General features: G+C 34.0%; 1 protein-coding gene across 1 annotated transcript in view; it reads right to left on the bottom strand.

Annotated features, from left to right (window-relative positions):
- The window catches only part of LOC129219626 (E3 ubiquitin-protein ligase AMFR-like), a 202,741-nt gene that overhangs the window by 29,730 nt on the left and 159,068 nt on the right, over positions 1 to 13,943 (bottom strand). Inside the window, exon 6 of the mRNA XM_054853884.1 lies at positions 7,648 to 7,780. Coding sequence (XP_054709859.1) covers positions 7,648 to 7,780 — 133 coding nt within the window. The remainder of the gene's footprint in view (positions 1 to 7,647; positions 7,781 to 13,943) is intronic.

The following is a 13,943-nucleotide window of genomic DNA, read 5'->3' on the forward strand; positions in this document are numbered from 1 at the left end:
AGAAAAAAGTAAAGTAGAAGGCAAAAATGCAAAAATAAATAAAATAAAGCAAAACTAAAAAGTTTGTAGATACTGCTGCTTACCGACCTAGGGCAGAATAGCTTTGTTACTGTTGCAACATAAAAAAGTATGCTGCAACTGACATTTTTACAATCATTATTAAATCACCTATGCATTTACAGAACCAGCAACAAATTGAAGAAGTGAAAGGATTTTCCTCCCTTAAATCATCATTCTTCATCGTAAATAGCTGGGAATAAGCTAGAAATTTTAAAGCTTAGTTAACTTACTATGTAAAATTATTTCATGGACATCTAATCACAAGAATAACACTAAGATATCCTACTGTTGCTCTGAGGCGACAATTTATTCATTTAAATATAATCATTTTTTAAAAATAGCAATTTCACTCGCTGGATTTCGGCTTATAACACGTAGTTTCTCTTCAAACCTCACCATTTTTCTAGAAAACTTGACAGTATACAAGATAAATATTATGCTGAAACTTAAAATGAATGAATCGTGAAAATTGGACAAAATATGAACATTTAAAGCAATTAATTTCACACCGCGCATGCGCGAAAAATAGCAATTTATAACTTTCAAAATTTCGCAGCCAAGCGGATATGGTAAAAAAAGCTCGTAAAAAAAAAAAAAAAATTCCTGATGAATATCATATACATTTTTAAAAAATATCTGCGACCTAATGAGCCTAATTTCAATGTTCTCGAATATGCGACGAATCGTAAGCAAAATTCGCTCGTCAATCGTTCACAAATTGGCATTACTTGCTTCCAATTGCTCAGGGTGATTCATGTTAAAGACACATTTTTTTGTGAACATTCAGTTGCGGTTATCGCGAATCCAAGAATCATTGATATTTTGTTGTTAGATCGTCGATATATTTCGAAAATTGTAAGACATTCAACTTAAATTTTTTAATAGGTAACACATAGACGCAGTTGCGGATACAAGATTTCATTTTAGGGGGGGGGGGGAGCATACTCAAGAATGTAATCTTACGTACCAATTTTCTTGAACTTTAGGTTTCTACAGGTGTCAACAAAAAGCACTAAATCGATCATTAGTTGGTTGAAAACTTAATTTTAACTACTATAAATTAAATACTCAAATTATTATTAAACTTGAAAAATATAACACATTAAAATGATCTAGTTAAATTGTATTATAACCTGTTTTAGACCAGTATTCGCACCAGTCAACACAGTAAATAAATATTACGAAAATTTAATAAAAATGAAATGATTCTCATAAATATAGGTATTGATTAAATATTTGCATAATACTCGACACAGGACACACATCCATCTTTGATAATAAATTTACATGATGCACGACACATCCATCTTGTATGCAGGAAAAGATTAAAACTTCATTTATAATATTAAAAAATGCGGCGAAAATTTATTTCAAAATTAAATGTTTTTAGACTATAATTTGGACATTAATTAATACTCATCGACTGATTCTTTTCAATTGTAGAAAAATCGGAGGTGAATGAAGAAGTCGCAGTCTTAGAGTCTGATACCGGAACTCCGAATTTGTTCCCATCGGTTTTGGGTACATCAGTTTTTTTTTTTTTCCTTTTAAAAAAAGAAGACAATGTTTTGTCACCCGAACGCTTCATTGTTTTCATTAAAGTTAGTTCGTTTTCTCATTAACGTGCCCTTTTTCAGCACAGTTTCCGTCGAATAAGATATGCTAATTTACGGGAACTCTCGTATAACGACGCTTTAGGCGAACACGATACTAAAACTTGACATTTCTTGCACAACACTAAGTCCAAAACGATGATTTAAACTAATTAACTATTTACAGCTCATTTAAAAATAAATCATCACGAACAAGAACGAAACTATCTAAAAATCACCAACATTTTATTTCGCACATGTTAATATTTTAAAGTTACTTTAGGAAAAACAAAAACTTTGAACGATAAATAAAAATTCGAAACAACATTTACATGTTCTTTGCATTGCTCTTTTTTAAAAAGTCTTTTTCCTGCTTAATCTCGTGTAAAAATCCTCACAAACTAATCCGATATTAATTTTACAAGTCAGTGTTACAAATCTGTACCTCAGAGCCAGACTAACGTAAGTCACATAATTGCTACTTTACAGGAGGTAGAAAAAGCATTTGTCTGACGCTTGCAAAGGATAGGAAGCACGCTCTTTAAACACTGGTAAATAATTACAGAGGATTTCTTTTTAGAATTACGTTTGCCTGGTTCGATATGGGTTAGGATTCTGCATACAATGCAGTAATAATCAGAAAATCGCAATTTTTGGACTAGTGCCTGTCTGGCTCTGAGGTACAGAAATAACAAAGTTATTATTTGAAATAATCCTTCACAGTTAATTATTTTTGATCATCTGTAGCTTTTTTGAGACATGAAGTAATCCAGCTGGGACGTTGGGATTTTGTCAGAAAATCGGGACGTCTAGTAAGCCTAGATTTACAATAACCATCGGCGATTAAATTTGTTGTGGTAAAAAGTGATCGGGCGGAAGACACTTCTTTGTTACTTTTCATTTTACTGGCACCTGAAGACAGCGCCGTAACTCGTCTTTAGCGAAGCTATTTTACTGTCTATATATAAATAGAAAAATGACACGTAATACCTAAAAAAAATTAAATATTATTTACTTCTTTCTTGTGGTTTCGGTTAGGATCTCTTTCCTTTTTTTTTTTTACCCAAGCAGTCATTTTCACTACTTAAATGCAATGAATCTTATAACAGATTACAAAGTATTGTCACAGATTACTGGAAGGGGGGGGGAGGAGGTCATGACTCCCCATGACCATCCAGTCTCCTTGTATCTTTCTCTTCATCTAATGCCCAAATAAATTGAATAAAAAAAATAGTTACTTTTTCTTTCGTTCAAGTTTTTTATTTTTTTCAAGCAAACATTCAAATATTGTCGCGATTTTTGGGGGGGGGGGGGGGTGTCCATGATCCCCCCCACCCGACCCCTTGTACCACCACTGCATAGACGTACACATGGTTTGAAAATTATGAAAGCTATTAAAAGCTATCTTTCACAAATGTGCGGAGTAGAATTAAACGTTTTAAATATTGTAATTTCAAATTTCAATATAATGTTTTTCTTGCATGCTGAGTTTTTTTGAAGTTTGGTAAGGTTTGGTGAAAAACCCTGCATGTTCAGAGCCAAAAACCTGCGAATTATATTAGTATTTTTAAAAGAAAGGCTTTAATGAACGTTAGTGATGCGGTCACGAACTTCCATAAAATAATTTTACGTAATAAGAATACTAATTTCTAAAATTTACAGTTTATTCCCAGTTATTCACAATGAAAAATGATCAAAAAACCTTTTTTGGTTAGGTCGATATGTTGCTGATCACCTGAATGAATGGGTGATTTAATATTTATTGCAAAATGTCCACTGAAGCATACCTTTTTATGCGGCAAAAGTTACAGAACAATTGGTCTCTAAATTCTACAGAAATTCGTAAAAATATACACTTTTTAAAGTATCCCAAAACTTTTGGTAAAATAGTGTACGTTGATTTGTGCTCCATAAGAGCTTTCTATCACCACTTAGAGTATTTAGGGAAAGTTTAGGAACCCATTATTTAACAGGGTCGTGGAATTATAAAAAGGACTCCCGGCGTAAAAAAAAAGTTTGGGGAACGTTTTTTATTACAGGAATATATATATTCGTGGGAGAGGCAACAACATTGGTCGCCTAACTGGAGTCAATCCCATGTACCTACTAGACGAAAACGAAATGTTCTCGAATGTTCTTGAACAGTTATCAATCCAAATCTAAATAAACAATATGTTATAGAAATCCTTCCACTTACCTTTTAAAAATTGTAATAACACAGTAATTAATTTTGTTTTTCCAAACATACAGGGTGTCCGAAAACTCCTCAATAAATGTTAAAAACTCATAGAAAAGCAACTAAATGTCGTAGCAATTGCGGCTTGCGCAATAATACTTCATAGGTTCAAAAAAAAGTTATGACAACGTAAAAAAAAAAAAAAAAAAAAAAAAAAAAAAAAAAAAAAAAAAAACCATATGTAATTCCTGTATCGGTCACAAAAAGAGTTTTTTTTCTTTACTGCGACGATGCTGTCGTCAATGTAAATTGAAAGAATAAAATTGGAAAACGCGTTAAGTGCCATTAAAATGTTTTCGTTTTTTCCGTCAAAATGAAGTAAATGCCAAGCATTTCACTGTAGTAAACGATTTATGTGCCTATCCCCCCTAAAAGTAGTTAAAATAACGCTGTTAGGGTCCGCCAGCGGAGTGAGTATCACCCGTCCGGTGGAGAGCGAAGTAAGTGCCATTGAAGGTTATAGTACAGTAAAAATAGGGGTCGGACCCAAACATCAAAAAAAAAAAAAGCTAAACCTGGTGCAAATTGTTTATTACCCTCCCAATAAGAACAGGTAAAAAGTCCACCCCATTGTGCGTCGGGTTTCAGAATGGGGGGGGGGGGGCATCTAAAAATTGCTGTTTTGGGTATTTTTCCAGAATTTTTAGAGTAAATTTAAAGTGAGAATATTATGTTATACTAAATTTAAAAGCATAAAATTAAAGGTGTTTGCCTTCCCAAGAGGGATGACATAACCCACCTATGCTACAGAGCCCCCTATCCCCCCTATGTGTAAAACGAAGCAGTACCCCCGAACCCCCCTCCATACATTTAATATGGAAATATTATTTTATGCAAAGTTAAAGTTAGAAATTAAGAGTGTCCATCCTCCAAGAGTGCAATGGTGCACTTCCTCCCAAAGCTACAGCACTCCCCCTTCCGCCAAATAAAATAATACCTCAATCTCCCCCCCCCTTCCATTTCAAGTAGAAGTATTATTTCATGCAAATCTAAAATGCATTAAATCAGGACTATCCACCCCATAAGAACAGTAGCTTACCTCCCAAAACGAACTTACATACTAAAAGATTCCCCCCCCCCCCTCTGATGGCACACATTTGATTAAATGGTCAAAAAAATTACACAGAACTGTTTTTTGCTTTTAAATGATTTCTCCTAAGCTTGTAACAAAAAAGTCTTCGTTATCAAGCTCTTTTTTGGAATCTAGATTCTCAGCAAAATCGTTATTGTTGCAGCTATGTCTAACACAGTTTGTGCACATAATTGAGCACTTCAGTCCACTTTCAGACTTTTCAAACATTCACTATATCCAATGAACCCCTCAGAGGAAGCACAAGATTTGAGGCGCAGAAAGTCTTCTAGAGCAGAAGGCTTGGCTGTTGTAATAGAACGCAGATTATATTTCTGAGGTGCTTTCTATGTACCCATCAAAAATGACACTAGCTTTCCCATACTTACAAGTGACCTATACACTGCATTGCTGGCATATTTCCTTGAAGCTTGCTGATCATTACCAAAAAATATGATCGAGCAGGTATCTTCCATCTATTACATATGAAGCAGTGAGAAGCAAAGGGATGTATGTGGCAAAATTAAAAGTTTGGAAATAACCAGTACAAATGGTAGGTGAACCTCTCCTCTGTCTTGGGGCAAGAGATGGTACTAGTAGACCTTGTAGTTGTTGCTATGCAGCATGATTTAAAAAAAAATCAATGAAAGCCTACCTAGGAGCTAATCTTTAAACGCGTTTTAATCAAAGCTTGAAAATGTCCACTACACCCCTTTGCTTCTCACTGCCTCATATATGACACCAGCTGTTTGTTCTGTGATGGTGGATGAATCTTTTGCTTCAGATAATAGCACTTTAACGATACAGTTTTTTTTCCTTCTGAAAGCAGATTCATCGAATACTGATGGAGGATCAGCGCATAACTCATACTAGAAGTTTTTAGCAATTTGTTATTCCATCTTTACTGTTCATATCATCCGGTGTAAAAGATGGTTTGGGCTTACACATCTTTACAGATAGTAACTACTCTTGTAACAGAAGCTAAAGACATAACTGATTACCTCCTTTACAAAGAAATGCCACCAAATTGTTTGTCTTCCATATCCTTTAATGTTACTACCCCAACGTTAAAGGCTTCGTCGCAACTCACCTTATCAACAGTGACCGACCAGTATCAGCGAGCAATACCACTACCAACTTGAGTCAATACACATAGAGAGGGAAGAAACTTCTGGTGGCTTTAGAAACGGATTGTGATCTCCAAACTGAGAGACAAAAAGGTGTAAATATCTAGCATTTTACTGTTGTATTGCTCATTGCTCTCATCAAGACTTGTTCTATCGTTGAATCACTACAGGTTCTGGACCACCTGAATTTGTCACTTCGTTAGATCGTTGGATAACTGATGTTTTAGCTGATGTTTGATGTGATCAAATTTTTTTATCGCATAATGTACTCTAAAGTTTCAGATAGTGTTGCAGTACATGTGCGCATATTTAGCATAATTCACATAACCTGCTGCGTAAAAGAGAGGCAGCTTGGTGTTTGCAAATGAGAACCCCCACCGACTTAGAGGGTGCAGAATTGCAGCATTGCCCGTCTCACTATTGGCAATTTCGGTTTGTCCCCCTTACGGTAATGGCAAAAAATTGTAGATAAGTTGAAGTAAATTATTCAAGAAGCAGAGAAACTTTAGTCAATTTGGACTTTTTTATGCTGCACAGGAATTTGGTTTCCCAGCGCTCTAAACAGTTTAATAACTCCAGTCACAAATAATGTGGTTACTGAGCTCGCTTAGATCTTTTAGAATTATCCTTCTGACATTACTATTTCATTGTGTGGCATTTTGTACTTCGGAAACATTGAAATCAGGGAAATTTTTTCGTAAACTTAACTACAATCGTTGATTTTAGAATGCAATTGCAGGGTCCCCCCCTCCCCCCAAAAAGCGATGGCACACCCCTTAAGTGTGACGGAGTACCCATCCAGAATAAAAGCCCTCAAAAAGAAAGAAATAACTCTTGAAAAAACTGCCTTAAAAATTCCAATGATGCAAATCTGCTACATTGACACCCCCACTCCCCCCCCCCCCCCACTTGTGCACTCCTGTTAATTAGAATTTTTTCTGTGAGAGTTTATTATTTTACTATTATAGAGTGGTTTCTGCGAAGTTTGAGATTTTTTTTTAAGTAATAGAAATTATTTTTATTTAAATAGAGGATTATTTCGTCCCCCCTCCCCCCAAAACCCGACGCGCAAAGTGCTGGGACTTTTTACCCCTTCTTGCTGGAAGGGTAAGAAGTAATTTGCAACAGGTTTCACCTTTTTTTTGGATGTTTGGGTTTGGTCATTTTTTGACCTAATTTTACTGTACTATTACTAAAGTTTAGCTATCTTGGTTGGTCGAAGTCCATAATGCAAAAAAAGTGGAAAACGCAGTAAGTGCCGCAATCCACCTGGAATCTTATTTTTGATTCCCTGTAAACATTTTATTTGGCACTTACTGCGTTTTCCATTTTCAGTCTTCAGTACTTTTATTACTTTTTTTTTCTTCTTCTTTTTTGTTTTGTCATAAAGAATTCTTGAACCTTTGAAGTTTTATGGCGCAAACCGCATATTGATACAACAATTTTCTGCTTTTCTATGACTTTTTAAAATGTGTCAAGGAATTTTCAGACACCTTGTATTTTGGTTTCAATAATTAAAAAAAAAGCAGTTGACAAGGTATTTAATGAGAAAAAAAATCATACCAACATGTGCAAATGATGAAAGAAATCAACTACCAGAGCAGCGAGCTCGAAACCTAATTCAGTATAATATACATAAGAAGCTCTTTTCTCCCACGCTCCCTCATGCGTAGCATCCAATAAATATATTGCATACCTGCAAAGTGTGAAGGAAACTTTTGTTAAGCAAAGAATAACAAATACTATTTATATTACAAATCACATTTTTTTAAACATTAAATAAACATTGTTTGCATTACAAAAGAAGTAATTGATTAAATCATTCAACAAGTTTTGCTTACTGCACGAAAAAAAAAGCACAATGCATTTATAGGGGCCCTTTGTCAATCACCGAACAATGTGAAACATTTATCATGTACATTTTTGAATCCATATCAGGGCTCCTATGCTTTTGTGATCCCTCGGAAATGCGTGGTAAATACGCAGCTGGGCAGTGAGCCTCCTAAGAAGAGGCTAACCAAAAGTCTGAGATAAGTCTGGACAGTCCTGTGTTATGTGCAGGGATAGCAAGGTTTTGGACACTTACGATAAAAACCACAAAATACCATGGTTTTAACCATTCTGTCCAAACCCTTGTGTCCAAAACTGTCAGAAAGTGTCCAAAAACATTTTTAGAATTTGTATTTTGTCAGAAAATATCAAAAAAAGAACAAAATGTGTCAAAGTTATGTCTTACATTGAATATTTATTCAATGTGAACATTTCAGTATAAACATATGTGTAACTTATTTACACAGCTGATTCAAATCTAATTACATAGAAGTTGAATTCTTCATTTCAAATTTCAATTCCATTTATTTATTTATTTTTATTTTTTTATTATTATTTTTTGCATAATAGTAGGACTCGACCGATGCATCAGTGCCAATGGTTCAAAAAATAAGCCATCGGCATCGGCGGTCGATGTCAACTTGGATAAAACATCGGCCCACCAGCCTTGAAAAACATCTAAATGCCGATATTTTTCGGGGGGGGGGGGGACTAACTTTTATTTATCTATTTTTTACTGCATAATTAAAAGTAAGTTCAGCATAGGGCCCGAAAGCAACGGAACCAACATCAGTTTTAGGCTTCGGAAACATGCCGAGTTTCGGATCACTACTGAAATTTTCACAGCATTGCACACTTATCAAACACTCACTTTGAACTTTGATGATATCAGGGTTGGAAAAAAATCATGTTTTTTTTTTAAATAAATAAATTAAATTTAAAAAAAATCAGATTTGTTTGAATTTTTTTTCTTTTATATTTACATATTTTTTGGAAAATGCGTGGAACAGTTTGTTATAAGAAATAAACTTTAATATATATGGAATATTCTACTGAAATAAATAGAAACTACACAAAATATTCTATTTAAATTTAGATATTTCTTTTTCTATATTTTAATCTAAAGGCATTCAATTTTTTTTTCTTTTTTGTTATTGGATAATTCAAACTAAATGAAAAGAAATTTTAAGGAACAAATTAAACATTTAATGCGAACTTTTTATTAAAAGGAAAAAAAAATCACAATTCATGCAACATTTTTTAAGAAAATGAATTCTAAGGATTTAATTGTTTGTATAAAAAAGTTACTTTTGAATCTTTGTCCACTCCTAAATTGTTACGAAGGCTAGAATGAACAAAACCAAAAGATGAAAACTGTCCTTCTATTCCAGCAAATGAAGCTACGGCTGTTATTTGATGTATAACTGGATTTCTGTTTCAGTGATGCTCTCTCTACCTCTCACTGCATAAAATAAACCCCACCTGGTCATTGTATCTGTTATATTTTTACTAATCAATGCTGCTTTTTGAAATGGGCCACTTCTTGCTTCGAAATTGGCTACAATTCTGACAAGGGTAGGACATATTTCTTTAATAAATTCCAAACATTGATTATTTTCATCCACACTAATTGAAATTTCATTTCGATTTAAGACAGAGGGGCTTAATAAAACTCCTGCACAATGGCATGCATAAATTGCTTGTTTATATCATTCGTGGTATTTACCTATTTGATTCTTATCCAACACTTTTTTAATTTTTAAAAAAGTCCAAATTAAAAAATAATTTAAATCCAATGATTTAAAAAAAAACAACTGATTAAAACCTAGATTTAAATCATGATTTAAATCCAGATTTTAATCAGTTGATTTTTTTAAAGAATCATTGATTATATCATTGGATTTAAATCAATGATTTAAATAATGGATGATAGTTTTAAGAATTTTCGTCACTTAAATTGAAATAATTAGAGTATCTGCACCAGTAACAGACAGTCATAAGTTTGGATTTAAATAATAAGAATTTTAGGCGGGTAAAACAGATGTTGCAGCGACTCATAAATACGGTGCAACTATCTAGTGTTATGAAAGTGAATTTTATGAGCCGGTTGGTATTTACAAGGCAGTGGTGGAAGGTTATCAACAGCTACCACGAGGTCAGCTGGTGTTTCATGTTCAATTGAATTTAATAAAGCTTTAGTTCAAAAAATAGAGAACTTTTGTACATTTTGAAGAGAAAAAGAGAATTTTATCCATTACTCATTCTACCCGTTACTGGATATCATCAGATTTTTCGGTGTCTGTTACTGGGGGTCGGAATTTTTTTTCGAAATTGAACAAATAAAAATAGAATTAACTAACTCAGAGGATCCAGAAGCAGCCAAACGTTAGATGAGATGCAGTTGCATGAGAAAAAAATAGTTAAAAAGTCTAAAAAGATTAAAAGGCTCAGAAAATTGAGTTAACCTGAAAGCGATGTCTTAAGCATGTCTGTTAGTGGTGCCGTTACCCTCTAGAATGTATTAGTCAAACATACTGTAATTATTTCATGTCAGTCGAACAATTTCGAACAAAGAACTGGACTCAAATTTGGATCTAGGCCAAACCAATGTCGAGGGACGAAATTTCCGAAAATTTTCTTCCCGAACAGAAACCAAAAACATCGATATTTTCCTGATTTTAGCTTACCCCTTTTAACTTAACACTAAAAAAAATTAATGCTCGCATATTCTAGTAACATATAATCTGGCCCTTGATTGAAGATTAAACTGCAGCAAAAGCTCAATCAGAATAGAGCGGGAAACACCGATTCAGGTTGTGATTAAAATTCCTAAAATATCATTATTTGTCTTTCTTGCTTTTAGAGCCCAAAAAGACTAGTTTTTTCACTGAAATCCTCATTTATAATTTCGTAGCTCGTCGCTTTAGACAAATGGTTGAGTGATGTAATTTTACTTTCACGATAGTTTTATTTAAAAAAAATTTAAAATTATAAAATGAGAAAAAAATTGCATTTTCTTAAATTTTACATTTAACTTTACTCCCGATTATATTGCCATAAATGAAGAAAATAATTTCTCCATGGCTATTAAGGTGAGCGACAAAAGGGGAATCAAGAAATTTAATTTTGGGAAACCCAATATTGTAAGATGTTTTTAAAAAATACATAAATGCTTTTATTATTTCAAGCCAATTATACCTTTCAGATAACTCTCACTCATTTGACCAAAAAAAGAATTATCCGCTATTAATGATGTTTAACAATATATAGCATACTCAGTAACCAGTGAGTATATTCACGTTCAGTACACAGTTAAGAAAGCTCTGCACTTGGTGTTACAGCTGTTGTGTTATATAGAACTGGTTTTTGTGCTGTAAAGAATTTTAATTAAAGAGATATTGATAAGTGAAAGTTTTATTTGAACTTTTGATTTATTACTATTATTATAATTTAATATCCAGTTTGTCTTTAAAACACGATTGCAAACCATCTTTGGAAACGGTAGGGGAGGGGATAAGATTTAGGCGCTCTTCTGCGGCAATTTTTTGCGGCAAGAAAATTCCAAATGGCGATATTGAAATTGAATTGATGAAATTTTAGGCGATATTTGATGATATTAGGAGAGAGGGTGTCAAGGGACCCTTCAACAGAAATTTAAAAAGAAAAAAAAATTGGAAGTCCTAAAATGAAAGTTAAGAAGACCTTCAGTGATGCTGGTGGCGGGAGAGGTTTACGCTCCCACGAAAATCCTCCGAAATATGGAATATTCGGAGGAAAAATATAATTGTAGGCCCCAGCTTTGGTGGCAAAAGCAGAAGAGTGGGGTTCAGGGACTTGACTGGAGCAATTTTCGGAATTGAAGTTAGTATTAGAAGTAGTATTAGAAGATATTCGATGACATTAGTAGGGCTCTCCCTCCATAGAAAGTTTTTCAAAACATAAATTTTAAAATCGCGATTGTAAGCTATTTTGGCAACGTTAAAAGAAGGGATTGAGTTCAATATGACTCTCGCGTAGCAAGCTTTCAAAGCACAATTTAAAACGGTAACCAGAGATGTATTGAACTCCTAAAATAATTTTGGAAGAACTTTAATGATGTTGAAAGGGGGAATTGGAGGATGCTCACCGGATTTTTTTTTATTTTTTTTTTTTTTATTTTTTTTTTTTTTATTGAAGGCTTATAAACGCGATTGTAGGTCATCTTTTGGTAGGCGTAAGGCGAAAAAGAGTTCAGACTTTTCTATACCAGTTTTTACAAACTGAAATTCTAAAAACGCAATTTTAGACGCTTTTCCAAAGTGTTGCGAAGAGAGGGCTATATGGGAATTTGTCCTGGAATTTTTCCTAAGTTGTAGTCTTGAAAACGCGATTGCAGGCCATCAAGGCAACTTCAGGGAAAGGGATGGGGCTTAAGTACTCAACCGCAGCAATTTTTCAAAACTGAAGTTCATAAAATGCAATTTCAGGCCACGATTGGGTTCACTACGGAAAGAATTGAGCTCAACAATCGCTTCTATGGGCCCTCCTTGGACACGACCCTATTTATATTTATTTTCGATTAAAAAAACTTGCGGAAAAACTTCCTAAAGTGTTTTTTTTTTCCAAAAAATATTTTAAAATTATGTTTTTTGATAGTAATATTTCAGATTTCCATCCTTATAGTTTTATTTATTGATATACAATAAACCTCTAGTTAAAGATTTGTTTTACTTCCGTTTTTACCATAGAGCTTTTAACAACAAGTGCGATTCTTCTCTACAATCCGTTAAATCCCTCTCTTTCTCTTTTATCTTTCCTTCTTAATTAGGTTAGAAAACTATTTCTGCGGCCCATGTATTTTTCTCTACTTTGTTGCGCTTTTCGGCATAACATTTTCATTGAATATAGAAGAAATATTAATGTTTCAGAGGCCGTAGTTATCAAATTTATTTATCCATTCATTTTTTTAAATATGAATTGGCATCGATTTCTACAACGTACTGAATACTTTCGTTCTTTAAAAAATGTTTGAAACCTATATTTCGGCCATCCTTAGTTAGGTGTTTCCAACGGCAATCGGCCATTTGAAACAGAAAACAATCGGCCATCGGCCGTCTTTGAACCATCGGCCAACAATCGGCATCGGTCCATCGACCAAAAGTTGCCATCGGTCAAGTCTTACATAATAGTAACCAAATTTTTCGCCATATATGCATGTGTGCAAATGAAAGTGTTCAAAATATAGTGCATAACTATCTTAGATGCAATAAATGACTATTTTTGAACAGAAGGGAAAAAATATATTTGTGAGTCTTTTACAGTTTTGTGAAGATTTCTTCTCTTGACTATGGCGCCATTTCATGATCTAAAACTAAGTTACCACCTAACTACTTTAGAAAAATGCCAATAATTTGTTTCTAAAAATTGTCAAGCTACTCTAGTTTTTGTTCACTGTAGGACAGTTTTGGACGGTAAAAACCACCTGTCTTGTCCTAAACCAGTTTTGGACAGTCCAACTCTGATTATGTGCTGTCCTGGATAATGCCTAGGGTTACAAAAATGTTCGGGTTTCGAGAACTCAGTGGTTCCCATTCTATGGGCCATGTGGTGCTGGGCCGTGGACGCTGGTTGACAGCCAATATAAATCTTGCAGTTTGGTAGCAGTTTTTCAGGGCGATTCACTTGTGGGATGTGGTGTCACTCAAAAGCTCTGTTTCGAACGTAGTTAAAAGACTATTTATTCAAACGGGTAAGACGAAAGCTGTCAATTAATAAAAGGATTTTCAACTCTAAGCTCAAAAGTTGTTAGTAACTTGATATTCAGACCAACTTGTTGAAAAATAGTAAGAAAATTAAGAAATCAAATTTGCAAATACAATGGCCGCCGTTTATTTGAATCAAGTTCGTTCTAAACAGTTTTGATTCCAGAAAGGGGCAGATTCAATAAAGCTGGGTCTTGTTCTATTTTTGGCACTTTGATTCATTACAGCAGTTGATTCAATTAACCGGCGTCCACTGTATTACCCTGGTTGTTTAAAATATTGGTTTGC

The sequence above is a fragment of the Uloborus diversus genome, chromosome 4 (assembly GCF_026930045.1).
Source record: "Uloborus diversus isolate 005 chromosome 4, Udiv.v.3.1, whole genome shotgun sequence".
Taxonomy (NCBI): domain Eukaryota; kingdom Metazoa; phylum Arthropoda; class Arachnida; order Araneae; family Uloboridae; genus Uloborus; species Uloborus diversus.